The sequence below is a fragment of the Capricornis sumatraensis genome, chromosome 10 (genome assembly GCF_032405125.1).
Source record: "Capricornis sumatraensis isolate serow.1 chromosome 10, serow.2, whole genome shotgun sequence".
Classification (NCBI taxonomy): domain Eukaryota; kingdom Metazoa; phylum Chordata; class Mammalia; order Artiodactyla; family Bovidae; genus Capricornis; species Capricornis sumatraensis.
In genome coordinates this window covers 93,965,429-93,991,300 of record NC_091078.1, presented here as the reverse complement: position 1 = coordinate 93,991,300, position 25,872 = coordinate 93,965,429, and the positions used below count along the sequence as shown (strand labels likewise).

Below are 25,872 nucleotides of genomic sequence, written 5' to 3'. Positions count from 1 at the left end.
TTACAAGCCAAGTGTTCTACGAAAACAGTGCGTCGCTGCTCAGCACCAGAGGCCCTCTGTTACGTGTTCCTGAGGATGTGCTGCTGGCTGGGCCCCGGGAGGTGTCACGTCAGGGGCCCTGCACAGATGGCCTACCTAGGAGTCTGTGGTCAGGCAGAAGCATCTGTCCCTCCTGTGTAGGGGCCGGAAAGGGTCTAGTCTCCTAGGGTAACGTCAGGTCTTGTCTTTTCTTTCTCAAGAAACTGATTCCAAAGATTGAGTTCCTGGACCTGAGTCACAATGGAGTGCTGGTCATGAACAATCTGCAGGTGATTAGTGTCTTTGGAGACCTTTACTGTCTGCAAGCTTCTTACAAGGTCCCATTCTCCTGAGATCAGGAGGCTGACGTGGCCTTGGGAGTCTTGGGATTTCTCTCATGGGCACTTGAAGGGTATCTGGGTTTACTAGAAGTTTGTAAAGGCAGAGCTGCTGCCGTTCCCTTTGGTTCGCAACAATGCAGTGAGCCATGTTGCTCTAGTTCCCAAAGTATAAACACACATTGGACAGGATAAAGATGATGCCTCACCTGTGAAGACGGACAGCCGTGTTTTCAAACCCTGCCTCTACTCCTACCCTGTGGGCCGTGTTGGCCCTGTAAACCTGTGCAGGGAAGAAGAGTTTCCTTTCTGAAAAAATGTCAGTGGGAATAGAGCCAGCCTGCAGAGCTAGTCGTTTAGGTTGAAGGGCCCGTTATACCCTTCATGTCAGTGCCCACCGTCTGGACCCTTGACCTTAACCACGCGACCCTGTTGTCGATGCCGCCACAGCACCTGTACAACCTTGTGCACGTGGACCTATCCTACAACAAGCTGTCCTCCTTGGAAGGGGTTCACACCAAACTGGGGAACATCAAGACCCTAAACCTGGCAGGCAACCTCCTGAGAAACCTGAGTGGACTGCACAAGCTCTACTCCCTGGTCAACCTGGATCTCAGCGACAACAGAATCGAACAGGTGAGCTGCGCCCCAGAAGGGGCACGGGGTTCTGGGGAGGCTGTGCCTTGACGTTGGTCACTTCGGTGAGAACGAGGGGCTTTTGCTGGCTGTCGCTCGTGTTGTCGCGTTGCTGAGTTAGCGAAGGGCCTCGGGGGATGCCTTTCAGATGGAAGAGGTCAGAAGCATCGGCAGCCTCCCGTGTCTGGAGCACGTGGCTCTGCTGAACAACCCCCTGAGTATCATCCCCGACTATCGGACCAAGGTGCTGGCTCAGTTCGGAGAGCGGGCCTCGGAGGTAAGCTGCTTGGGGAGACTCAGCTGCAGATGACGTCTGCTCACGTACACCTGCCTGCTTCAGAAGGCCGTCCTGACCCTGAGTTGCCTTTCGGATCAGGGAAGTCCACTGCCTCCATAGGAAAAGGCTCCCTCGCTCCTCTTCTCTCGGGCCACAGGCTGCCACGCTTCCTCAGGAGGCTGACCTCATGTCACCTGCGTCAGGGCATCAGGCCCCGGGGGGTCTCTGGGAACCAACAGGCACAGCCTGAGTGTGGAGGGATTGTTTTCTCCTTGTTAAAAAGTAACGTTTACTCTGGACTTCTCTGGTGGCTCAGCAGTAGAGAACCCGCCTGCCGGTGCTGGAAATGCGGATTCCATCCTTGGGTCGGGACGGTCTCCTGGGGGAGAAAGTGGTAGGGCACTCCGGTGTTCTTGCCTGGGACACTCCCACGGCCAGATTATGAGCTGGCGGGCTCCAGCCCTTGACGTTGCAGAATCAGACAGAATTTAGTGACTGAACAGCAAACAACAATGTTAATTGTAGGCAAGAGTCAGGAATAAGTTACTTAATTCTAAGTATCTCATTTCCTGGACGACTTCTGGCCATAAAATCTCGTCATAAACCAGATGTGTTTGCCCACCTTGGTTGGTGTCACCCAGCCCAGTATCTGCCGCCAGCTGATGGTCACCTGCCCGCCCCACAGGTGCCCTGCAGGTTCCCTGTCTCCTAGCTTCAAGCAGGCCGCGCTCCCACTGTCGCCAGATCCCAGGCCAGAAGATAGCTGGAAGGCTGTTTGCATCATCCCCCCACCCCTCCGTGTGTTTTCCGCCCCAGGTGCCCCTTTCCCCACACTGTCACCAAGACATCAGCTCCCCTCCCTCGGCCCTTGGGACCTTCCCTCGTTTGACCGCCCTGCTGTTCCCACTGCCTGCTGGCCCGTAGCTTGTTCCTGCACTTGCAGGTGGGGTCCCTGCCTTCCTGCCTGCTTCCCGTGTCTTGGCTCTCCCAGTTCCCCAGCCCAGAAGGCTCTCCCCTTGCTCTTTGCAGATACGAGTTTCGTCACGATTGGAGGCTTAGTTCAAGGCACCACTTTCCCCTATTCCCAACCTTCCCAGAGGCCTTCTCAGGGAACCCTGTGCCCTGTCTTCTCTTTTCCAAGACGAACTCCCGGAGCCAGACTAGGCGTTCCGGGGCCTTGCTGGGTCACTCCAGGGAGCTCCAGGTCTCTTCTGCGGGTGGCAGAGATCTCCCTCCTGGCAGGCTGGGCCCCCGCAGCCCTGTGTGTCCTCGTGGGGCTGGGCCCACACCTCGGCAGGACCCCGCCATCCTGCTTGCGCCATGCTGGCCAGCCCCTGTGCTGATGGCCATTTTCTGAACACCATAGGTCTGCCTGGACAACACAGTGACCACAGAGAAAGAGTTGGACACAGTGGAAGTGCTAAAAGCGATTCAGAAAGCCAAAGAGGTCAAGTCCAAATTAAGCAACTCTGAGAGGAAGGTGGGTCTTTGTGTGGGAGGTGGAGGAGTGGAGTCCTGGCCGCACCACCCTGGCCTCCCCTCGGCTGTGCGTCCCTGTCCGTTCTCATCTGTGAGATGGGGGTGGCCGTCGGACCTGTGTCGTGGGGTTGCTGAGGGTTAGTCGAGGTCCTCCGTGTCACCGATGTGTGTGTGTGTGAGCACCGTAAGCTCCTTCTCACATCTCTGGCTCTGCCCAGTTCTGCTCTCCTGGATCTTTCACCTCTGCCCGGCTGACTCAGCACTCCCCCCCAGGTCAGCGAGGATGCTCGGCTCTCTGCTGCCCCCTGCGTCAGACCCAGCAGCTCCCCACCCAGCGCGGCTCCCACCTCTGCCTCCCTGCCCCAGCCCATCCTCTCCAACCAAGGTAACCATGTGTGTGTGTCTGCCTCCCTGACGGAGCTGCACAGGCCCTGCCCAGGCCCCCAGCTGGGCTGGGGTTGGGAGAGCGGGTTCGGATGCAGGGAGGGCATGGTGCTGTCTGCACACCAGCCCCTCCTGGGGAGGCGCATGGCTGGGGGGTGCCTGGCTTGATTTCTCAGTTTGCTCAGTGAAGACTCCCCATTGCTCTGACACCCACATCCAGTTCCTCTAGGGTACTGCGGGCTGTGCTCTTTGAACAGGCTCGGGGCTACTGGCCCATAAGGACCCCAAGCGCCTGCAGGCAGTGTGGGCAGGCTGGCAGCCTGTTAATGAGAAGCCAGGCCTCCTGGTTACTTCCCTGAGTCAGGTGGCCCCCCGCCCCGTCCCTGTGTGGGGAATGTGCCTCATCGCCGTGGCCCTGGTAGTGTGACCCAGCCCCGAACGCTGTGTTGGTGGGGCCAAGATGGGCTGTTGGTGGACCCATGGAAGACCAATCCCTTTCACCGACCCACTGTCTTAGCGTTTTCAAAGGGCTTTCACCTCTGAACCCAGGCATCCTCGGAGATGAGTGAGTGAAGCAGGTCCCATGAGTGTCTGCTGGCCCGGCCCCCACGGAAGAGGGGAGGGTGTGCCGTCCCGAGTGGAGCCAAGGCTCGGGACACACAGGAAGGAACGCCGCCCACCCGGGCTCCTGGAGTTGGAGAACTTGGTGTGAGGTCTTGGGAAAACAGTTTGACCCTATGTTTCAAGAGCCAGAAAAACGTTCCTACCCCTTGACTTGGTAACCCCGCTGGTGGGGATTTTATCTTAGCGGGTTAAGATAACAGGGAAGGGGGAGGTGAAATGCTCGGCGCGGCGCTGTTTCTGCCAGCAAAACATGGGCCACGGCGGGCATGAGAGAGAGAGGGAGGTTAAGCCGTGGTCCGGAGTGCCCTGCAGCCATTGCCACCGAGCGGGGAAGGTGGGATATGAGGAATGCTGGGTGAAGTCAGAGAGCCTGTGCAGGGCAGCTCACCAAGGTCGCAGCCGTGGACGCGAGCCAGAGAGTGGACAGGGCACGGCGGTGCCGGAGTCGTCATGTTTGCTTTTGTAACATTCTTGATTGAGAAATTCTGGTTTTCTATTTCTTTTTTTTTTTTTTTATGTAAAAGGGGAGGGGGCCTGTATCACTTTGAAGATGCTTCCCTGACCTGTCTCCTGTCGAGCGGCCAGAGCCCTCCTCAGGCCTCCTCCCTGCCGCACACGGCCCGGCACAGCCCTGGGGCCTGCAGGGGTCTGCGTGGCTAGGCTCTGGGGACCGGGAGGTGCGGCTGGCCCACCGGGCTGGGGACCCACCAGTTCTCAGTCTGCCTGTGTCGAGGCAAGGAATCAGTGAGTGTGAGCAAGCGAGTGAGCTGTGGGTGGCGAGGGAGGTGTCTGCCCCCCACAGCTGCAGTTGTGGGCGGCCCGCCTTTGGTGGCGAAGCCTCTGCAGCAGCCAGAGCCAGACTCGGCCCCTTTCACTGGCCCCGCTCCAGGGGCACGCCACGCAGTGGCTCCCTGTAGTCCTCCCCCTTCCTTTGCCAGTCCTTCTGCTGGACATTCAGACGTTGTCTCCAGATCCTCTTACAAATAAAACTGCAGTGGACGTCTCTGTGTGCACATCTCTTTCCTTTTGGTGAGAAACAACAAAGGTTGGGCCCCATCTAGGCATTCTGATGTCCCCTGTCCTGTCCCCTGAGTGGCCCTTTCTGACCACTTGTTTGTACAGACCACAGTCCAGGAAGGAAGCAGAAAGACTGTCCCTGTTCACATTTCCTCAGCTCCAAACAGGGTTTGGGAGGGTAGTGACAGGAAAATGCTGCTTTTTGCTGCTAGTGTGGAGGAATCCACAGAAATGTGTGTCCAGGCATGTGCTGCTGGGCCTTGCCTGGATGGGCAAGGATCTCTGCCTGTAGGGAGCAGCTTTGCTCCCAGCCCGTTTTTGTAGAAGTGGACATACTTGTGAGTAAGCTGTCCCCAGAGGCCCGCCAGGAGGGGACACTACCCATTAAACACCAGGCCTCTGGTCACCTCAGGACCTGCCAGCCCAGCTTGTTGGCGCCATGGAGGGCTGTGGCCATAGGGACTGATGTGGGAAGTGTCGGAGTTGATTCTCCAGCCAGGCCAGGTCCAGGGGCTGAGAGGAGGCTGTAGAGACGTGGTTAGGCGAGCAGGCGCCTGGCCTGGGTCCCCTGAGTTTACATCCCAGCTTCCCTGGCTGTGGTCCCCGAAGCAACTTGTCGCCTCCAGAAGCTCTGTTTTCTCTGCCCTACTTCATCAACTCTAAGATGCACGCATTCCCATCTCGTGCCTCTGAAGTTGAGACGCATCTTTCAGTCAGTGGCGTCTCATAGTTGCTGTCAGCCAGCTGCTATTCGTGATGGAGTTGGGGGAACACCTTCCGCGGACGCCTGCTAAGACCAAGATGGCGCCACGTCTCCGCGTCTTAGATTTGATGGGCTGTGGTAAATAATGGGAGGCGTGCGCGAGCTGACGCTGGGGAAGCACTTGGCACTGCTGGTCCATCAGAAGCGGCCAGTAAGGGCTCCCCGCCTGTGTGTGTGTTGGAGGGTTTCCAGATGACCAGGACAGTCCCCTGAGAAACTTGGAGCCTCTTGGGAAGCTGAGCTGTACCCCCAAGGGAGGATGGGGCAGAAGGATTTGGGGCATTTGTGAAAGAGGTCTGTCTAGACCAGTGAGGATTTTGCTCTGGAGGTGTATGTGAGGTGATTCTCAAAGGATGGCAGGATCTGAGCGCGTGAGGGAGGAGGGGGTGGATGCCGGGAGAGAATAGCCTCACGCCTGGCTGTGTGCCTGCCGCCCTTCCTGCCTGCGCACAGCCCCTGCTGCTTTGCTCTGGTCGGGGGGTGGGGGGTGGGGGGGGCGCCGGGTCTGGATTTGGACCATCTGCCTGCCCAGCCCATGAGTAGAGGACCTGGGCTGTGCAGGTTGTCCTGGCCCCAGGCCGCAACTGAGCTGGACAAGGGTGTGGGGCTCTGTGAGCTCTCTCTGAGTCATTTTGTTGGGCCGTGGTGACTAGTGGTAAAGTCAGGCTATGGAGGCAAGCCCTGGCCTCCTCGAGATTTTGGTGGAATTAGGGGTTGACACCCAGCATTCATTTAACCAGCTGCATTTAGGAGGAAGTTAAAAAACATTTTACCCTCAACAAGTCTAGGAAATGTTTGGAGTGAAATAATGGACCCAGATGAGCTGAATTCATACAACAACCTCAGCAGGCTTTAAAAACAGCCGGAATGAGTCAGAGCGTGCTGCCCATGGGCGGTGGCCTTGGGGAGAGTCAGTGGGGTGCGTCCTGTGGGAAGCTGGGCCTGGGTTGTCCTTGCCAGCCCCGGAGGAAACCCAAGCCCGCAAGCAGGCCTGGCCTTCTGACGAGGGGTCCGGGACTCCTGGATCCGCAGAGCTTCCCAGGGCTGTTGGGTGGGGGGTGGAGAGGCTGCAGCTCTGTCCCCAGGAAGAGGCTGCGGGAGCAAACACGTGTGCGACTCCTGGACATTTTGCCAAACTGCTGTCGGAGCGGGCGGGGCGACTCGCCCCGCAGAGCCTGCCTCTGCCCAGCTAGGCCACACAGCCTGACCTCTGCTGGAGTGAGAGACAAAACTCCCTTGGATGGTTCGGGAGGGTGAGCTTGGTCCTGTGTCATGCCCACTGGCTGTTCTTTTGTGGAATGTCTGTTTGTTCTTTGCAGCCTCCTAGTGGCATTTCTTTCCCTCATTTTTTGTTATCTGTAAGAGCATTTTATAGAGTAAACATAAACAAGCCTTTGACAAATACTGTGAGCACTTTTTTCTCATTTCATTCAAGTTTTTTTTTTTTTTCTTACAGAAGTTTAGTTATATGTAGTCACACCTTAGGTTCTTCCTTTGGATTCAGGCTCAGAAATTCCCTTCCTGAGATTAGATGAGCGGGCGTTCGTTCTTCTAGTTATTTTAAGGTTTTGGTTGTAACATTTTCTTCTGTAATCCACTTGCCTGGATTTGGGGGCGCTGATTAGCCCCCAGCCATGCTGTAGCCTGAGGATGCAGCCCCATTTGTTGAATGGCTGCTCTCCTGCCCCGCCTGCCCCACCCGCCTTCCCCTGGTCTCTCTAGGAATCATGTTCGTGCAAGAGGAGGCCCTGGCCAGCAGCCTCTCATCCACCGACAGTCTGACTCCTGAGGACCGGTCCATTGTGGGAGGATGCTCTGATTCCTTGGAGTCCATTCCTGCGGGACAGGTAACCTTCTCCTCCTGCTCCCCGGGGTTGGTGACCCTGTGGCCCACTCTCCTGCCTCGAGCTGTCTGCAAGTAGGAGGTGGCCGGTGCTTGGAGCGCTCTGCTGTGTGGTTCAGGGTCTGTTCAGTTAGCATCTGTGTGTCTGTCTCTCTCTCTGGGCTGATGGGGATAGGCAATTTTCTCTCACTGGGTCCTAGGGGGCAAAGCCAGGTAACCCTTAGTGCCTGTGAACAGACTTCCTGAGGAAGGCAGTTCAGAAGGTCCTGGGGGGGGCTTGTTTGCATTCCAAACCCATCAAGAAGTTTCTCCACTGCTGTCTGGCACCCCTGGGCCATTTTGCCCATTTCTACTCGTCAGCCTGGTATTCTGGGATACATTGTGCCTTTGTTACCTCCCCTGTGGCTGCTGCTGAGGGTCCCTGAGCTAATTCCTGTGTCTCTGGGAGAAAGAGGCCGGCAGGTGTGCGAGGGGCTCGTTTGCTGTGTGTGTGGGGAGTGTACTTGGTGTCTGAGCCTGCCCACCCCTGTCTTTGCTCACCAGCACAGTCATGGCCCTGTGGCCCTGGGGCAGTGGGCAGTTCTGCTCTGTCCCAGCACTCCCCAACACTCTCCCTTCACCCAGGGGCACAGTAGGAGGCTCCTGAGCCCTAGGTCTTCTCTGCTGTCCAGAGACCACTGGGAGGCCTTGCCAGGCCCTACACAGCCTCTGCTCACCATGTCCTCTTCTGGCCCAATACCAGATTGGTAGACAGTCCACACAGACTCTGGTATGGTACAGGGAACGTTCAGGTGCCAGACCCAGAGGCACAAGCTGAGCTGTGGAGGGTGAGAGGCTCTGGTCCAGAGGTTGGAAGCGTGGACTGGAGTCAGACCCAGGTGGGAGCCTCAGGCCTGCTGCGCATTGGCAGGGTAACTGGGTGACTCTCTGTCTCTCGGGGCCCCAGGATCCACCACAAGGTGGAGTGGGGATAGCGAGGCACTTCCTGCAGGGCCATGAGGGAGGGCTCAGAGCTGGTACCTGGTGATTGCCAGGGCGTGGCTGGGCAGGTGGGGGCTGACTGTGTTTCCTTTCCTGGCAGGCACCTTCTGATGAGGCACCTTCTGATGATTTAAGGGACGTGCCAGGAGCTGTTGGCGGTGTGAGGTAGGGCAGAGGCTGTTGTGGAAGACACTTGGGGCCTTCTGCATGTGCTCAGCATGGGCTGGTAGTAACCAAGATTGTGTGAAAAATCTGTTCATGGAAGTTGCATAGAGCTAGGTCTTCCTTTGAATAAACAAACAGATGAAATGGGCTCTGGTCTGTTTCACAGTTCTAATCCCTAAAGTTGCTTTTCACAAGTGTTATCCTGTACTAGGGGTCAGCATGTCAAGGCCAGTTTAGTCCATTGCCTGTTTTGTACAATCTGTGATTTAAAAATGATTGTTCCAGTCTTCTTTTTTAAAAAATTTATATATTTTTAAATGAGGCAAAGATGATTTAATGATACAGGTACAATTCACAAACAAGATTGACATCGTAACCTATTAGACTCCTGACAGCAAAGAAAGAAAGATACAGAAAGCAAAAATCAGAAGAAATAGAAGGGAAAAGAAAAAAATTTATAATCATAGTGAAACATATTAACATTTCTGTGAGTATATTCTATTAAATGTAGGAAAAATAGGATCATCTTGAATAATAATTAAACTGTAATAGATTTATTTATATTAATTTATGTTAATCTTATATCCTACATGAATACATGTAAAATTTTGTATCTCATACATTGTTATTAGATGTCCATAGAACATTTAAAGAAACTGGCAAAAAGATAAACATTACTAAATTTCAAAAAGTAGAATTCTTTTTTGTGTGTGATTCGGTTATACATATACAGATATACTGTTTTTGAAATTACTTTCCCTTATAGGTTATTACAAGATTCTGACTACAGGTTCCTATGCTTGTTCACATCTATTTTTTTTAAATAGAAATCTAGCATTCTATTCATACTAAATTAAACAAGTGGAATCAAAATGTTGTAAATTTTTTACTTAGGCAAAATTTCTTAAGTCTAAATTCTAAACAGTTTCTAAAATATATATATATGTATTTTTTATGTACAAAAGCTTTTTTTTCTAATTTCATCCCTTTTTTATTATTAAAGTTTATAATTTCTTTTGGAGTTTAGCTGATTATCACTGTGGTAGTTTCAGGTGGACAGCTAAGGGGCCCAGCCATACATATACGTGTATCCATCCTTGCCCCTCTGACCCAGGCTGCCACATGACACTGGGTTCCCTATGCTGTACAGTAGGACCTGGCTGCTTGTCCGTGTTAAATTTAGCAGTGTTTGCATGTTTATCCCAAACTCTGTAACCATCCCTTCCCCTCTGGCAATTCTCCAAGTTCTCCAAGTCCTTCAGTCTGCTTTCTGGTTTTCAGATAAGGCCACTTGTATCATCTCTCTCTAGAGTCTGCCTATGAGGGATGCCATATGACATTTCTCTCTGTCTGACTCGCTTCACGCAGTGTGACGCTCTCTAGGTCCATCCGTGTTGCTGCAGGTGGAGTTATGTCGTTCTTTTTAGTGGCTGAGGGATGCTCCATTGTGTATCACACCTTCCTTCTCCATTCCTCCGTTGATGGACGTTTGGGTTGCTTCCCTGTCTCGGCTGCTGTCAACAGTGCTGCAGTGAATATTGGGGTACACGTGTCATCTTGCATTGACGGTTTTCTCCGGGTATATGCCCAGGAGTGGGGTTACTGGCTCATGCGGTAGTTCTGCTTTTAGTTCCCTAAGAAACCTTCAGACTGTTGTCCACAGTGGCTGTATCAGTCTACAGTGGAAAAGAGCTTTTTCACTGCCCTTGATAAAGGTTTAGACACTACTTTGCCAACAAAGGTCCGTCTAGTCAAGGCTATGGCTTTTCCAGTGGTCATGTATGGATGTGAGAGTTGGACTATAAAGAAGGCTGAGCGCCGAAGAATTGATGCTTTTGAACTGTGGTGTTGGAGAAGACTCTTGAGAGTCCCTTGGACTGCAGGATCCAACCAGTCCATTCTGAAGGAGATCAGTCCTCAATATTCATTGGAAGGACTGATGCTAAAGCTGAAACTCCAGTCCTTTGGCCACCTCATGCGAAGAGTTGACTCATTGGAAAAGACTCTGATGCTGGGAGGGATTGGGGGCAGGAGGAGAAGGGGATGACAGAGGATGAGATGGTTGGATGGCATCACCAACTCAATGGACATGGGTTTGGGTAAACTCTGGGAGTTGGTGATGGACAGGGAGGCTTGGCATGCTGCAGTCCATGAGGTCTCAAAGAGTCTGACACGACTGAGCAACTGAACTGATAAAGGTTTGAGAAAGAACGTGAAAAAAAAAAGAGATGGACGAGTTGGAAAACCTAAGCTGAATGAAACGAGAGCACTGAATATGAAGTACAGAAAGTGAAGCAACGCAGATGAGAGTGAGAGAGCCTTGTGTAGCCCAGTAGTCGACATTTCAGCACGTCTGCTCATCAGAAACGTATCTGGAGCTCTGGTGAAAAAGCAGGACCTGGGCGTTTGTATTTTTCAAAAAATTCTGAGGTAACTCTGATGTGTATTTGGATTTTAAAAAGGGATTACAGGTTTTTCTATTGAATGGTAGTTCTGGTGATATAGATAAAGATATTTTTGTTGACCAGTCATGATACAATGGTATTAAGTGATTAATACTTACATAATCACATTAGTGAAAGATGTTTATCAGTTTGCAGAATCAGTAGACAAAAAATAAAAGATAATTACAATTGCAAGCCATAAGGGGAACATGATTAACCTAACAATATAAAATAATTACAATTTGGGGGTCAAGCAGAGTCATTTGATAAGTGGAAGTGCATACATCCACAGGTTTTCATCTGCTGTGTCTTTTGGTTGGTGCGTTTAATCTATTTGCATTTAAGATAATTATCGATATATATGGCCCTGTTATCATTTTCTTAATTTTTCTGGGTTTATTTTCTTTGGGTAGGTCTTTTCCTTCTCTTGGTTTCTTGCCTTGGTGTTTTTGGTGTAAAGCTTTTTTGGTGGTGGTGAATTCTCGTAACTTTTGCTTGTCTGGAAAGCTTTTGATTTCTCCGTCAAATCTGAAGGAGAGTCTTGCTGGGTAGAATATTCTTGGTTTTAGGTTCTTCCCTTTCATCACTTTAAATCTGTCGCGCCATTCCCTTCTGGCCTGTAGAGTTTCTGTTGAGAAATCAGCTGATAGCCTGATGGGAGTTCCCTTGTCTGTTATTTATCGTTTTTCCTGTGTTACTTTTAATACTTTATTTCTTTCTGTCTTTAATTTTTGTCAGTTTGATTACTGTGTGTCTCGCTGTGTTCCTCCTTGGGTTTCTCCTGCCTGGGACTCTCTGTGCTTCCTGGACTTGGTTGACTATTTCTTTTCTGATGTTATGGAAATTTTCAGCTATTCTCTCTCCAAATAATTTCTCAGGTGCTTTCTCTCTTCTCCTTCTGGGACCCTTTACAGTGCGAATGTTTGTGTGTTCACTGTTGTCCCAGAGGTCTCTTGGGCTGTCTTCACTCATTCTCCGTCTTTGTTTCTCTGTTCTGTTCTGCGGCAGTGATTTCCACTATTCTGTCCTTCGGGGCGTTCACCTGTTCTGCCCCAGTTATTCTGCCGTTGATTCCTCCCAGTGTACTGTCCGTCTCTCTCTGTGTGCTCTTTAGTCCTGGGTCTTTGGTGAGCATTTCTCGCATCTCGTCATTCTTTGCCTCCATTCTTTTTCTGCAAGGTTGCCTGTCTCCACTTCATGCAGTTGCTTTTCTGGGGTTTTATCTTGTCCCTTCATCTGGGACATAGATTTCTGCTTTTTCACGCCGATCAACTTTTCTGTAATGCGGTTTTTGTTTTAGCTGCTGTGGGACTGTGGTTCTTCTTGCTTCTTCTCTCTGCCGTCTGATGGAGGAGGCTAAGAGGCTTGCGTAAACTTCCTGATGGGAGGGCCTTGTTGTTGTTCAGTTGCTCAGTTGTGTCCAACTCTTTACGACTTCATGGACTGCAGCACGCCAGGCTTCCCTGTCCTTCACTATGTCCAGTTTGCCCAGACTGAGGTCCACGGAGTCAGTGATGCCATCCAACCGTCTCATCCTCTATCGTCCCCTTCTCCTCCTGCCTTCAATCTTTCCCAGCATCAGAGTCTTTCCCAATGAGTTGTCCGCGTCAGGTGGCCAAAGTATTGGAGCTTCAGCATCAGTTCTTCCAGTGAATAATCAGGGTTGATTTCCTTTAGAATTGACTGGTTTGATCTCCTTGCAGTCCAAGGGACTCTCAAGAGTCTTCTCCAGCATCACAGTTCAAAAACATCAATTGTTCAGCACTCAGCCTTCTTTATGGTCCAGCGCTCACGTTCGTACATGACTATTGGAAAAGCCATAGCTTTGACTGTACAGACCTCTGTCAGCAAAGTGATGTCGCTGCTTTTTAACATGCTGTCTAGGTTGGTCATAGCTTTCCTTCCAGGGAGCAAGTGTCTTTTAATTTCATGGCTGCGGTCACCGTCCACAGTGATTTTGGAGTCCAAGAAAATAAAATGTGTCACTGTTTCCATTGTTTCCCCATCTATTTGTCATGAAGTGATGACACTGGATGCCTTGATCTTCATTTTCTGAATGCTGAGTTTTAAGCCAGCTTTTTCACGCTCGTCTTTCACCTTCATCAAGAGGCTCTTTAATTCCTCTTCACTTTCTGCGGTAAGGGTGGTGTCATCTGTGTATCTGAGGTTATTGACATTTCCCCCAGCAATCTTGATTCCAGCTTGTACTTCATCCAGCCCGGCATTTTGCATGGTGTAGTTTGCATATAAGTTAAATAAACAGGGTGATAATATACTGCCTTGACATCCTCCTTTCCCCATTTTGAACAAGTCTCTCGTTCCGTCTGGTTCTAACTGTTACTTCTTGACCTGCATACAGATTTCTCAGGAGGCAGGTAAGGTGGTCTGGTATTCCCATCACTTTAAAAATGTTCCACAGTTTGTTGTGATCCACATGGTCAAAGACTAGCGTAATCAGTGAACCACAAGTAGGTGTTTTTTCTAGAATTCTCTTGCTTTTTCTGTGATCCAGTGGATGTTGGCAATTTGATCTCTGGTTCATCTGCCTTTTCTAAATCCATTTTGTACATCTGGAAGTTTTTGGTTCACGTACTGTTGAAATTTGGCTTGACGGATTTCGAGCATTACCTTGCTAGCATGTGAAATGAGTGCAATTGTGCAATAATTTGAACTTTCCTTGGCATTGCCCTTCTTTGGAATTGGAATGAAAACTGACTTTGTCCAGTCTGTGGCCACCACTGAGTTTTCCAAATTTGCTGGCATATTGAGTGCACTACTTTAACAGCGTCATCTTTTAGAATTTGAAATAGTTCAGCTGGAATTCCATCACCTCCACTAACTTTGTGGTAATGCTTCCTAAGGCCTACTTGACTTTGCATTCCAGGACGTCTGGCTCTAGGTGAGTGACCATACCATTGTGGTTATCTGGGTCATTAAGACCTCTCTTGTGTATTTCTTCTGTACAGTAAGGTAACCCAGTTATACATATGTGCACATTCTTTTTAAAGTTGTTTCCCGTTATGGTTCTCCCAGGAGATTGGATCTAGTTCCCTGCAGTCCACATTAGGACTCTGCTCTTGACCCATCCTTTTTGGCCTGAGCTGGGTCTTCGCTGCAGTGTGTGGGCTTTCTCTAGTTGCAGCTCTTGGTCTTGTTGCAGAGCACGGGCTGTACTAAGTAGCTGAGGCTCACAGGCTCTCTAGTTGTTACCAGCTGGTTTAGTTGCCGTGTGTCACGTGCGATGTTAGTCCCCAACCAGGGATCTAACCTGCATTCCCTGCGTTGGAAGCCAGATTCTTGACCACTGGTCCACCAGGGACATTTGTGTTCATTGTAAACATCAGAGTTTGCATCTGCTAACCTGGAACTCCCTGTCTGTCTCCTCTTCCCCTCCCACTTTGCAACTCAAAGTCTGTTCTCTGTGTCTGTGAGGCCGTTGTGTTGGCAGGTCTATCTGTGCCTTTGCCCCTCCCTGTTTCATTTTCTGTCTCTTCACCTGTCTGTCTCTACCCCTCTCACATCCCGCCCCTTTCTGTTTCACTCCTTCTTGGCCTCTCTCTGCCTCTCTTTCTTGCTCTGTTTCCCTTCCTCCCTCCTCCTCTCTTGGTCTTTGTCTCTCTCCTGGTCCGTCTCTGCGTCTCTCTGACCCCCACCACCGCCCCTCTCTGCCTGCCTCCTTCCCTTTCCCTTCTTCTGTCTCACTCTCTTTCTCCCTACTTTCCCCCCTCTCTTTCTCTCCCTTCCTCCCACACACACTCTTTCTTTCTCTCTGTCTCTTTCCCTACTCTTCCCCCCTCTCTCAGTCCGTGTTTATCCCTCCCTCTTTCTTTCTCTGTTTCTCTCTTTGCTTCCTGCGCTCTCTCTGTCCCTCTCTGTCTCTGTCCCTCCCTCTTTCACTGTCTCCCCCTCCGTCCCTCCATCTCTCTCTCTCCCTGACTCTCTCCCTGTCTCCCTCTCTTTCTCTCTGTTTCTCTCTCTCCCTCTCTCCTCTCTGTTACACCCTCCCTCCGACTCTCTCTCTCTCAGTCTCTCTCCCTTTCTGGTTTTTTTGCTCCCTGCCTGTCTCTCCTTTCCCCTCTGCCTCTCTCTGTCTAGGTCTCTCTCTTTGTCTGTGTCCCTCCCTGTCTCCCGCCCGCCCTGTCTGTTGGTCTCCCTGTCTCTCCCTGACTCGGTGCCTCCCTCCTCCTCTCTCTCTCTTCTCCTTTCTCTCTCTCTCCCTGGCGCTCAGTTTCTCTTCCTCTTTGTTGTTTCTTTTTCCGGCCCTCCCTCCTCCTCTCTTGGCCTCTCTCTCTCCTTCCCTCTCTCTTCCTCTGTCCTTTTCTGTCTCCCCCCCCTCCCCTGGGCCTCTCCCCCCCCCTCCCCCGTACCTCTCCCCCGCCCCATTCCCTCTTCTTTCTGTCTCGTCCTCTGCCTTTCTCTGTGCGTCCTGTCCTCTTTCTGTCGGTCACGTTTCTCTCCCTGCATCTTTTTCTTTCTTTCTCACTCCCTATGTACGTCTTAGTCTCTCCTTGACTCCCTGTTCTCTCTGTGTCTCTAATTCTCCTTCCCTCCCACCCTCTCTCAGTCTCTCTCCCTGTCTCTCTCTTTATCTTTCTCTCACTTCCTTCCCACACACCCCCCCCAGCCCTCTCTCTCTCTTTTTCTCCCTTCATTCTCTCTCTCTGCCTTCTCTCCCCTTCTTCCCCCTTGTCCCTTCCTCCCTGGCTCCTTCCCTCCCTGTCTCTGTCGGTGTCTCCTTGCCTCCCTTTCTTCCTCTCTCCCACCTTCCTCTTTCTCTCCCGTTTTCTCTCTGGTTCTTTCTCTGTGTCTTTCTCTTCTTCCTCCCTCTCTCTCTGCTTGCCCTGTTTTACAGTCTGCATGTCAGTGACGTCATACGGCATTTGGTCTTTCTGACTCACCTCACTCAGTGTGAGTATCTCTCAGCGCACCCATGTTGGCTTCAGGTGACGTTGTTTTGTTCTGTTTTATGGCTGAGCAGCGCTCCGTTGTGTCCATGTACCACATCATTATCCGTCCACCTGTCCATGGGAATTTAAGCTGTTTCCATGTCTTGGCTTCTGTGTGTTGTGCTGTGTGAACATAGGGGTGCATGTATCTTTCTGAATTAGTTTGTTTATTCATTTATGGCTGTGCTGGGTCTTTGTTGATGCGGGTGGGCTTTCTCAAGCTGCAATAGCGGGGCCCCTCTCTGGTTGCGTGTGGGGGCCCCTCTCTGGTTGCATGTGGGGGCCCCTCTCTGGTTGCGTGTGGGGGCCCCTCTCTAGTTGTCGTGTGGGGGCCCCTCTCTAGTTGCGTGTGGGGGCCCCTCTCTGGTTGCGTGTGGGGGCCCCTCTCTGGTTGCGTGTGGGGGCCCCTCTCTGGTTGCGTGTGGGGGCCCCTCTCTGGTTGCGTGTGGGGGCCCCTCTCTGGTTGCGTGTGGGGGCCCCTCTCTGGTTGCGTGTGGGGGCCCCTCTCTGGTTGCGTGTGGGGGCCCCTCTCTGGTTGCGTGTGGGGGCCCCTCTCTGGTTGCGTGTGGTGACTTCTCTTGCTGTGGAGAGTGGTCGCTAGGCCTCGTCGGTTTCCGCGGTTGCAGCAAGCAGGCCCAGTGGTGGAGGCACACGGGCTCGGGACTGTGTGGACTTTAGCAGTTGGGAGGCGCGGGCCCAGGGTTTCCGGCACGTGGGCCCAGTGTTTGCGGCATGTGGGCTCCGTAGTTGGGGCACACAGGCTTAGTTGGCCTGTAGCATCTGGAATCCTCCCAGACCCGGGGTCAAACCCAGGTTCCCTGCACTGGCAGGCAGGTCTTAACAACTGGACCACCAGGAAGTCCTCTATGTATTTTTATTATTTCTTCAATGATTTATTGGTTATTTAGTGGCATGTTATTTAGCTTCCATGTGTTTTTGTGTTTTTCATAGTTTTTTCCCCCATAATTGATTTCTAATCTCATAGTGCTGTGGTTGGAAAAGATGTTTGATATGATTTCTCTTTTCTTAAATTTAGTGAACCTTGATTTGTGACCCAAGATGTGATCTATCCTGGAGAATGTACCTTGTATACTTGAGAAGAAAGTGTATTCTGCCACTTTTGAGTAAAACATTCTGTCGGTATCAAGCCTATCTGGTCTATTGTGTTATTTAAAGATTGTATTTCCTTATTTATTTTGTGTCTGGGTGATCTGTCCAGTGGTGTAAGTTGGGTGGTAAATTCCCTTCTGTTTCTGTTACTGTCGATTTCCGCCTTTGTGGCTCTTAGCATTTGCCTTATGCATTGAGTTGCTCCTGTGTTGGGTGAATAAACATTTATAATTGTTGTACCTCCTTGTGAGATTGATCCCTTCATTATGTACTGGCCTTCCTTGTCTCTTGTAACAGTCTTTATTTTAAAGTCTATTTTATCTGCTGTGAGTAATGCTATTCCAGCTTTCTTTTCATTTCCATTTGCATGGAGTATATCTTTTTCCATCCCCTCTTTTTCAGTCTGTATATGACTGTAGGTCTGAAGTTGGTTTCTTTTAGATAGTACAGGTCTTGTTTTTTCATCTGTTTTGTCAATCTGTGTCTTGGTGGGAGCATTTTATCCATTTTCATTGTAGGTAATTATTGATATGTATGTTTCTATTACCATTTTCTTAATTGCTTTGAATTTGTTTTTAATGGGTCCTTTCCTGTCTTTGTGTTTTCAGCCTAGAGAAGTTCTTTAAGCATTTGTCATAAACCCGATTGGGTAGTGCTGAATTCTCTTAGCTTTTGCTTGTCTGAAAGTTTTTTTTTTAACTTTTTTTTTTTGGCTGTGTTCCTCATTATGTGGAATCTTGTTTCCTTGACCAGAGATCGAGCCCAGGCCCCATGCATTGGAAGCGTGTAGTTTTAATTGCCAGAGAAATCCCTTGTCTGTAAAGCTTTTGATTTATCCATTGAATCTGAATGATATCCTTGCCAGGTAGCCTAATCTTGGTTGTAGATTTATCCCTTTCATCATTTTAAATACATCTTGCCACTCCTGTCTGGCCTTCAGAATTTCTGCTGAAAAATCGGCTAATAACCTTACGGGGATTCCTTTGTATATTATTTGTTGCTTTTTTTTTAATTTAATTTTTGTTGCTTTGATTAATATGTGTCTCTGTATGTATCTTCTCCGATTTATCCTGTATGGGACTGTCTGGACTTGGGTGCCTTTTTCCTGTGTTAGAAAAATTTTCAAGTATAATCTCTGCAAATATTTTCTCAGACCCTTTCTCTCCTTCCAGGACCCCTGTGATTTGAATGCTGGAGTGTTTAATGATGTCCCAGAGGTCTCTGAGACTGTCCTTACTTATTTTGATTCTTTTTTCTTCATTCTGCTCAACAGTTCCTTCGATCTTATTTTTTCTTCTGCTTCAGTTACTCTGCTCTCAGCTCCTTCCGGTGCATTTTCACTTCAGTTCTGGTGTTTCTCGTCACTGTTTGTTTGCTCTTTAGCTCTTCTAGGTCCTTGTTGCACATTTCGGGCATTTTCTCGACCCATGCCTCCGTTGTCTTTCTGGGGTTTAGGATCAGCTTCACTGTCGTTGCTCTCTGAATTATTTTTCGGGTGTTTTGCCTGTTTCCTCTTCATTTATTTGGTCTTGTAGGCTTTTACATTGCTCCTTCGTCTGTATCGTATTTTTTGTCTCTCTCTCTGTTTTTCGGTGAGTGGGACTGTTTCTGTCTTGCTGGTTGCTTGGCCTGAGAGGTCCAACCCTGGAGTTTGCAGGCCATGGGTGGAGCTGGGTCTCGGTGCTGAGAGGAGAACCTCAGGGAGAGCTCACGCTGATTAATATGCCTGGGGTCTGAGGGTCTCTGTTAGTCCAGGGGTTTAGACTCAGTGCTTCCACCGCAGGAGCTCAAGCCTGATCCCTGGCCTGGGAGCCATGACCCCATAGGTCACACAGTGCTGCCCTCCCCCACCTCACCCCCCAAAAAAAGGCAACAGACAAGGAGCAGACAGTAAAAAGGAATAAAAAATAAAACTAGAAAATATGTTAGAAAAAATAAAAGTGCAACAACAACAAAGCTAAACAGAATGACAGTAGCAGCCCCCATCCCGCCTCTGCTTTGCCTCCCTCCCTCCTTCCCCCACCACATCCTACCTGCTTGCATGGAGGCTCCTCCAGTCCCCGTAGGCGTCTGGGGTCCCCCGCCAGCACCTGGTTGGTGCCGCTGTGTTGCTGCTGCCGCTGTGTTAGGAGACGTGCATTCCTTGTCCTGTCACCCCACCATCCGTGCCTCGCCTCTGGCTTCCACTTTTGCTCCCAGTACTCCCCAGTCTCCCTCCCCCTCCCCCCGCCGCCTTTTAAACATGTGACTGTGTATTGCCTGAGCTGGGCCTCCATTGCAGTGTGTGGGCTCTCTCTGGTTGTAGCTCCTGGTCTTCTCTTGCTGTGCAGCACAGGCTCTGGAGCGCGTGGACTCAGTAGTTGCGGCTCGAAACTCTTGTTGTCACGAGCTGGTTTAGTTGCCATGTGGGATGTTAGTTCCCCAACCAGGGGTCTAACCCGCGTTGTCTGCCTTGGAAGGCAAATTCTTAACCATTGGGCCACCAGGGATGTTCCTATTCGTTGTAAATATCAGAGTTTGCCTCTACTAACCCAGAACTGCCCGTCCATCCCTTCCTTCGCTCCCCCTTGGCAACTCAATCTGTTCTGTCTGTGAGGCTGTTTCTTAGGTAGGTTCATTTGTGCCCTGGTTTTTTCCCAGCCTTCTTTCATTGTCTGTTTCTCTTGCCCTGTCTCTCTCCCCGCCACCTTGCCTCTCTTTCCCTCTCCCCCGGCACCGCCCCCCTCACTGCCTCTCTTTCTCTCCCTTTCTCTCCCTGCCTGCCCCCTTCTCTCGTGATCTGTCTCTCTGAATCTCTCTCCCCCTCCTCCTTTCAGCCTTTCTCTCCCTCCCAGCCTCTCTGTATGTCTGTCTTCCTCTGTGTCTCTCTTCCGCTTGCTCTCTTGGTCTTTCTCTGTCTCCTGGTCTCTTTCCCTTTATCCCTTTCTCTCTCTCTCCCTTCTTTCCGCCCTGTCTCTTTCCCTCACTCTCTGTTCCTCCCTCTTTCCCTTTGCCTCCGTCCCTCTCTTTGCCTCCCCTATTCCCTGGAGTTGGTCCCTCTTTCTTGCTCTGCCTCTTTCTGCCTCCCAGTCATTCTCCGTTTCTCCCCTACCCGCCCCCCACTGCCCACAACACACACTCTCTTGGTCTCTCTCTCTTTCTCCCTCCCTTTTTCTTTCTCTCCCTCTCTCTCCCCCACCTCACACCCTTTTTTCTTTTTTTCTCTCTCCCGGTCACTGTGTCTCCTCCCTCCCGCCCACTCTCTTGGTCTCTCCCTGTCTGTTTCCTTCTTTCTGTCTCCCTCCCTCCCTGTCTCTGGATCTCTCTCTGTATCCCCGTCTGTCTCCCCTCCCTCTTCCTTGGTGTCTCCCCTCCCGCTCCCTATTCCATGTTTGTCTGTCTGTCTCTGTCCCTCCAGCTTAGCCTCTTTCCCTGCTCTTTCCACACCCTGTTTCCCTCGTGTCTCTCCTGTCTCTCTCCCTTCCCCCTTCGGTCTTTCTCTGCCTCTGTCTCACCCTGTCTCTCCTCCCTCTCCTCTTTCTTTCGGTCCCTTTCTCCCTCTCTCTCTCCATCTTTCTCCCTCCCAGTCTCTCTCAGCCTCTCTTTCTCAGAGTTCTCTCCATGTCTCTTTCTCCCTCCCTCTCAATTTCTGTCCTTCTCCCTCCTTTTTTCCTCCGTCTCTCTCTCTCTTTTTCTCCCTTCCACTCTCGGTCTCTCTTTCTCTGTGTATCTTTCTCTTCCTGTCTCTTTCTCTTTCATTTCTCTCTTTCTGCCTTCAAACCTCCTTCCTCCCAGCCTCTCTCTGTCACTCTCTATCTCTCCCTCCCTCCTACACTGTTTCTCTCCCTCTCTCTCACGCTCTCTTTTTCTCCCTCCTCCCTCCGTTTCTGCCTCGCTCCTTCTCAGACTCTGCCTCTCCCTCTCTCCTCCTCTCTCTCTCCTCCTCGCTCTCCCCACCCCTTTCTTTCTCTGTCTCTCTCCCTCTCCCCTATCTCTTCCTGCCTTCTTCCCTCTCTTTTCCCCTCTCCTTCCCTCCCCATGTCTCCCTCCTTCTCTCTCCCCTGCCCCTTTCTCTGCCCCCTTCCCTCTTTTCTTTTCTGTCTCTCGTCCCTCTCTGTCTCCCCTACCCTCTCTCTTGATTTGCCTCTGACTGCGCGTCTCTCTTTGATTTAGGTCCTACCTGAATGGCCTGCAGTGGTTTTCCTTACTTTCCGCAATTTGAGCCTCAATTTTGCAATAAGGATGGTCTGAGCCACAGTCCAGGTCTTGTTTTTGCTGACTGGATAGAGCTCCTCCATCTTCAGCTGCAAGAATATAATCAACTTAATTTCTGTATTGGTCCTTGGGTGATGTCCATGTGTAGAGTCTTCTCTTCTGCTGCTAGAAGAGGGTGTTTGCTATGGCCACTGCATTCTCTTGGCAAAACTTTATTAGCCTTTGCCCTGCTTTATTTTGTACTTCAAGGCCAAACTTGCCTGTTACTCCAGGTATCTCTTGACTTCTATTTTGCATTCCAGTCCTCTGTGCTGAATAGCATATCTTTTTTTGGTGTTAGTTCTAAAAGGTCTTGTAGGTCTCCATAGAACTGTTCAACTTCAGCTTCTTCAGCGTTACTGGTTGGATCCATAGGCTTGGATTACTGTGATACTGAATGGTTTGCCTTGGAAACAAAGAGAGATCATTCTGCGGTTTTTGAGATTGCTCTCAAGTACTGCATTTTGGATTCTTGTTGACTCTGAGGACTACTCCATTTCTTCCGAGGGATTCTTGTCCATGTAGTAGATCCAGTGGTCATCTGAATTAAATTCACCCACTCCAGTTCACTTTAGTTCACTGATTCCTAACATGTCAATGAGAATCTCCCAGGAATCTGACTTTGAAGGTCAGTGGGATTTGATTACAGAACTTCCACAGGACTGGGAAAACAGAGACTCTTGGAGGGCACAAACAAAACTTCGTGAGTCCCAGAACCCAGGAGAAAGGACCATTGACCCCACAACAGACTGAACCAGACTTGCCGGTGACTGTCCGGGAGTCTCTGGCAGAGGCGTGGGTTTACAGTGGCCTGCCTCTCGGGGTCAGCAGCTCTTCTGGGAGGTGTGCTGGTATAAGTTCTTTTGGAAGAGGTCTCCATTACCATACAGGGAGAGAGCACAGCCCTACCTATCAGCAGGAAATTGGATTAAAGATTTACTGAACAAGTCACGATGGTGTAATCACTCACCTAGAGCCAGACATCCTGGAATGTGAAGTCAAGTGGGCCTTAGAAAGCATCACTACAAACAAAGCTAGTGGAGGTGATGGATTTCCAGCTGAGCTGTTTCAAATCCTGAAAGATGATGCTGTGAAAGTGCTGCACTCAATATGCCAGCAAATTTGGAAAACTCAGCAGTGGCCACAGGACTGGAAAAGGTCAGTTTTCATTCTAATCTCAAAGAAATGCAATGCCAAAGGATGCTCAAACTACCACACAATTGTACTCATCTCACATGCTAGTAAAGTAATGCTCAAAATTATCCAAGCCAGGCTTCAACAATACGTGAACCGTGAACTCCCAGATGTTCAAGCTGGTTTTAGAAAAGGCAGAGGAACCAGAGATCAAATTGCCAGCATCCGCTGGATCATGGAGAAAGCAAGAGTTCCAGAAAAACATCTATTTCTGCTTTATTGACCATGCCAAAGCCTTTGACTGTGTGGATCACAATAAACTGTGGAAAATTCTGAAAGATATGGGAATACCAGACCACCTGACCTGCCTCTTGAGAAACCTGTATGCAGGTCAGGAAGCAACAGTTCGAACTGGACATGGAACAACAGACTGGTTGCAAATAGGAAAAGGAGTACGTCAAGGCTGTATATTGTCACCCTGCTTATTTAACTTCTATGCAGAGTACATCATGAGAAACGCTGGACTGGAAGAAGCACAAGCTGGAATCAAGATTGCCAGGAGAAATATCAATAACCTCAGATATGCAGATGAGACAGCACCCTTATGGCAGAAAGTGAAGAGGAACTAAAAAGCCTCTTGATGAAAGTGAAAGAGGAGAGTGAAAAAGTTGGCTTAAAGCTCAACATTCAGAAAACAAAGATCATGGCATCTGGTCCCATCACTTCATGGGAAATAGATGGGGAAACAGTGGAAACGGTGTCAGACTTTATTTTTTTGGGCTCCAAAATCACTGCAGATGGTGACTGCAGCCATGAAATTAAAAGACGCTTCCTCTTTGGAAGAAAAGTTACAACCAACTTAGATAGCATATTCAAAAGCAGAGACATTACTTTGCTGACTAAGGTCCGTCTAGTCAAGGCTATGGTTTTTCCTGTGGTCACGTATGGATGTGAGAGTTGGACTGTGAAGAAAGCCGAGCACCGAAGAATTGTTCCTTTTGAACTGTGGTGTTGGAGAAGATTCTTGAGAGTCCCTTGGACTGCAAGGAGATCCAACCAGTCCATTCTGAAGGACATCAGCCCTGGGATTTCTTTGGAGGGAATGATGCTGAAGCTGAAACTCCAGTCCTTTGGCCACCTCATGCGAAGAGTTGACTCATTGGAAAAGACTCTGATGCTGGGAGGGATTGGGGGCAGGAGGAGAAGGGGACGACAGAGGATGAGATGGCTGGATGGCATCACCGACTCAATGGACGTGAGTCTGAGTGAACTCTGGGAGTTGGTGATGGACAGGGAGGCCTGGCGTGCTGCGATTCATGGAGTCGCAAAGAGTCGGACACGACTGAGCAACTGAACTGAACTGAATAAGAAGTGATGTTGAGCATCTTTTCATGTGCCTCTTGGCCATCTGTATGTCTTCTTTGGAGAGATGTCAGTTTAGGTCTTTGCCTATAGTTTGATTTAGTTTTTTGTTTGATATTGAGCTTATGAGCTATTTCTATATTTTGGAGATATACATAGTGAAGAAATTCAGAAAGAGAGAAATAAAGATGATTTATTAATACATACATGTGGAATCTGGAAAAATGGTACAGATGAACTGACTTGTAGGGCAGGAATGAGACAGAATGGACTTGTGGACACGGGTGGGGGTGGCGCGAGGGTATGTGAAGTAGAGCAGGAGGTTAGGAGCCACACACGTCCCCTGCCATGTGCAGAGCGCTAACGCGAACCTGCTCTGTAGCCCTGGAAAGTCAGGTTGGTGCCCTGTGATGACCTAGATGCCTGGGGTGGGGATGAGGGTGTGAGGGAGGTCAAAGAGGAGAAGGAGGATATTTGTATACATATAACTGATTCATTCATTGTATAGCAGAAACTAACACAATATTGGAAAGTAACTACACTCAAAAGTTTTTTCTGATCTTTCATTAATTTTGTATCCTGCAGATTTTCCAGATTCAATGATGAGCTCTCATAGTCTTCTGATAGTGTCTTTGGATTTTTTGTGTATCTGCAAACAGTGACAATTTTACGTTCTTGTTCCAGTTTGGATTTCTTTTATTTCCTTTTGTTTTCTGGTTGCTGAGACTAGACTCTCCAGAACTGTGGTGAATAAAAGTGGCGAAAGTAAACATCGGGAGGTCTTGGAGGATATGTTTTGAGTTTTTCACCTTTGAGAATGATGTTGTCTGTAGCCTTAATAGGGTGAGGTAGATTCCCTCTGTGCCCACTTTCTGGAGAGTTGTTTTTTGCTTTAATTGTAAATGGGTGTTGGATTTTGTCAAAAGCTTTTTCTGCATCTATTAACATGATCATATGGTTGTAATTCTTCAGTTTGTTAATGTGGTGTATCACATTGATTGATTTGTATTGAAAAATCTTTGCATCCCTGGGGTAAATCCCGCTTGATCCTGGTGTATGAACCTTTTACTGTGTTACAGTGTCTTATTGGGACTTTTTGTGTCCGTGTTGAGTGATATTGGCCAGTAATCTTTCTTCTCTGTCTTTAGCATGTATTTGGCCGCATGGCGTCTTAGTTGCAGGACGCAGGGTCTTCCGTTGTGGCTCATGGGCGCTCTAGCTGTGGTGTGCAGGCTCCAGAGCATGCAGGCTCGGCCGTTTCAGTGTGTGTGGTTCAGTTGCTCTGCGGTGTTGGGATCTTAGTTCCCCTGCCAAGGATCAAACCTGTGTCATCTGCGTCGCAAGGCGGATTTGTAATCTCTGGACCACCAGGGAAGTTTTGTCATTTTCATTTTTGTGATATCTTTGGTTTTGGTATCAGGGTGATTGTGGCCTCATAGAATGAGCTTGGGAGTATTCCTTCTTTGGCAGTTTTTTGGAAGGATTTCAGAAGGATAGGTGTCAAGTGTTGTCTAAATGCTTGATAGCATTCATCTGTGAGGCCATCTGGTCCTGGACTTCTGTTGGGAGTTTTTGAATCACAGTTTCAGAACTTGTGATTGGTCTGTTCATGTCTTCTGTTCCTTCCTGGTTCAATCTCTAAGAATTTGTCCATTTCTTGTAGATTGTCCATTTTATTGGCATATAGCTGCTTGTAGTAGTCTGGTACCCTTTGTGTGTCCGCGGTGTCAGTGTGTGTGTGTGTGTGTGAGTGACTGTGACTGTCCTGGGTCTTTGCTGTGCACAGGCTTTCTCTAGTTCCTTTGGGGGTGTCTGTGTGTGAGTGACTGTGACTGTTCTGGGTCTTTGCTGTGCACAGGCTTTCTCTAGTTCCTTTGGGGGTGTGTGTGTGTGAGTGACTGTGACTGTTCTGGGTCTTTGCTGTGCACAGGCTTTCTCTAGTTCCTTTAGGGGTGTGTGTGTGTGAGTGACTGTTACTGTTCTGGGTCTTTGCTGTACACAGGCTTTCTCTAATTCCTTTGGGGTGTGTGTGTGTGACTGACTGTGACTGTTCTGGGTCTTTGCTGTGCACAGGCTTTCTCTAGTTCCTTTGGGGGGGTGTGTGTGTGAGTGACTGAC

The 25,872-nt window shown here is 49.7% G+C and overlaps 1 protein-coding gene across 1 annotated transcript in view; it reads left to right on the top strand.

Annotated features, from left to right (window-relative positions):
• The window catches only part of NISCH (nischarin), a 54,668-nt gene that overhangs the window by 16,813 nt on the left and 11,983 nt on the right, over positions 1-25,872 (top strand). The window contains exons 9-15 of the mRNA XM_068982989.1: positions 240-308; positions 807-992; positions 1,141-1,269; positions 2,636-2,749; positions 3,022-3,133; positions 7,259-7,383; positions 8,476-8,525. Coding sequence (XP_068839090.1) covers positions 240-308; positions 807-992; positions 1,141-1,269; positions 2,636-2,749; positions 3,022-3,133; positions 7,259-7,383; positions 8,476-8,525 — 785 coding nt within the window. The remainder of the gene's footprint in view (positions 1-239; positions 309-806; positions 993-1,140; positions 1,270-2,635; positions 2,750-3,021; positions 3,134-7,258; positions 7,384-8,475; positions 8,526-25,872) is intronic.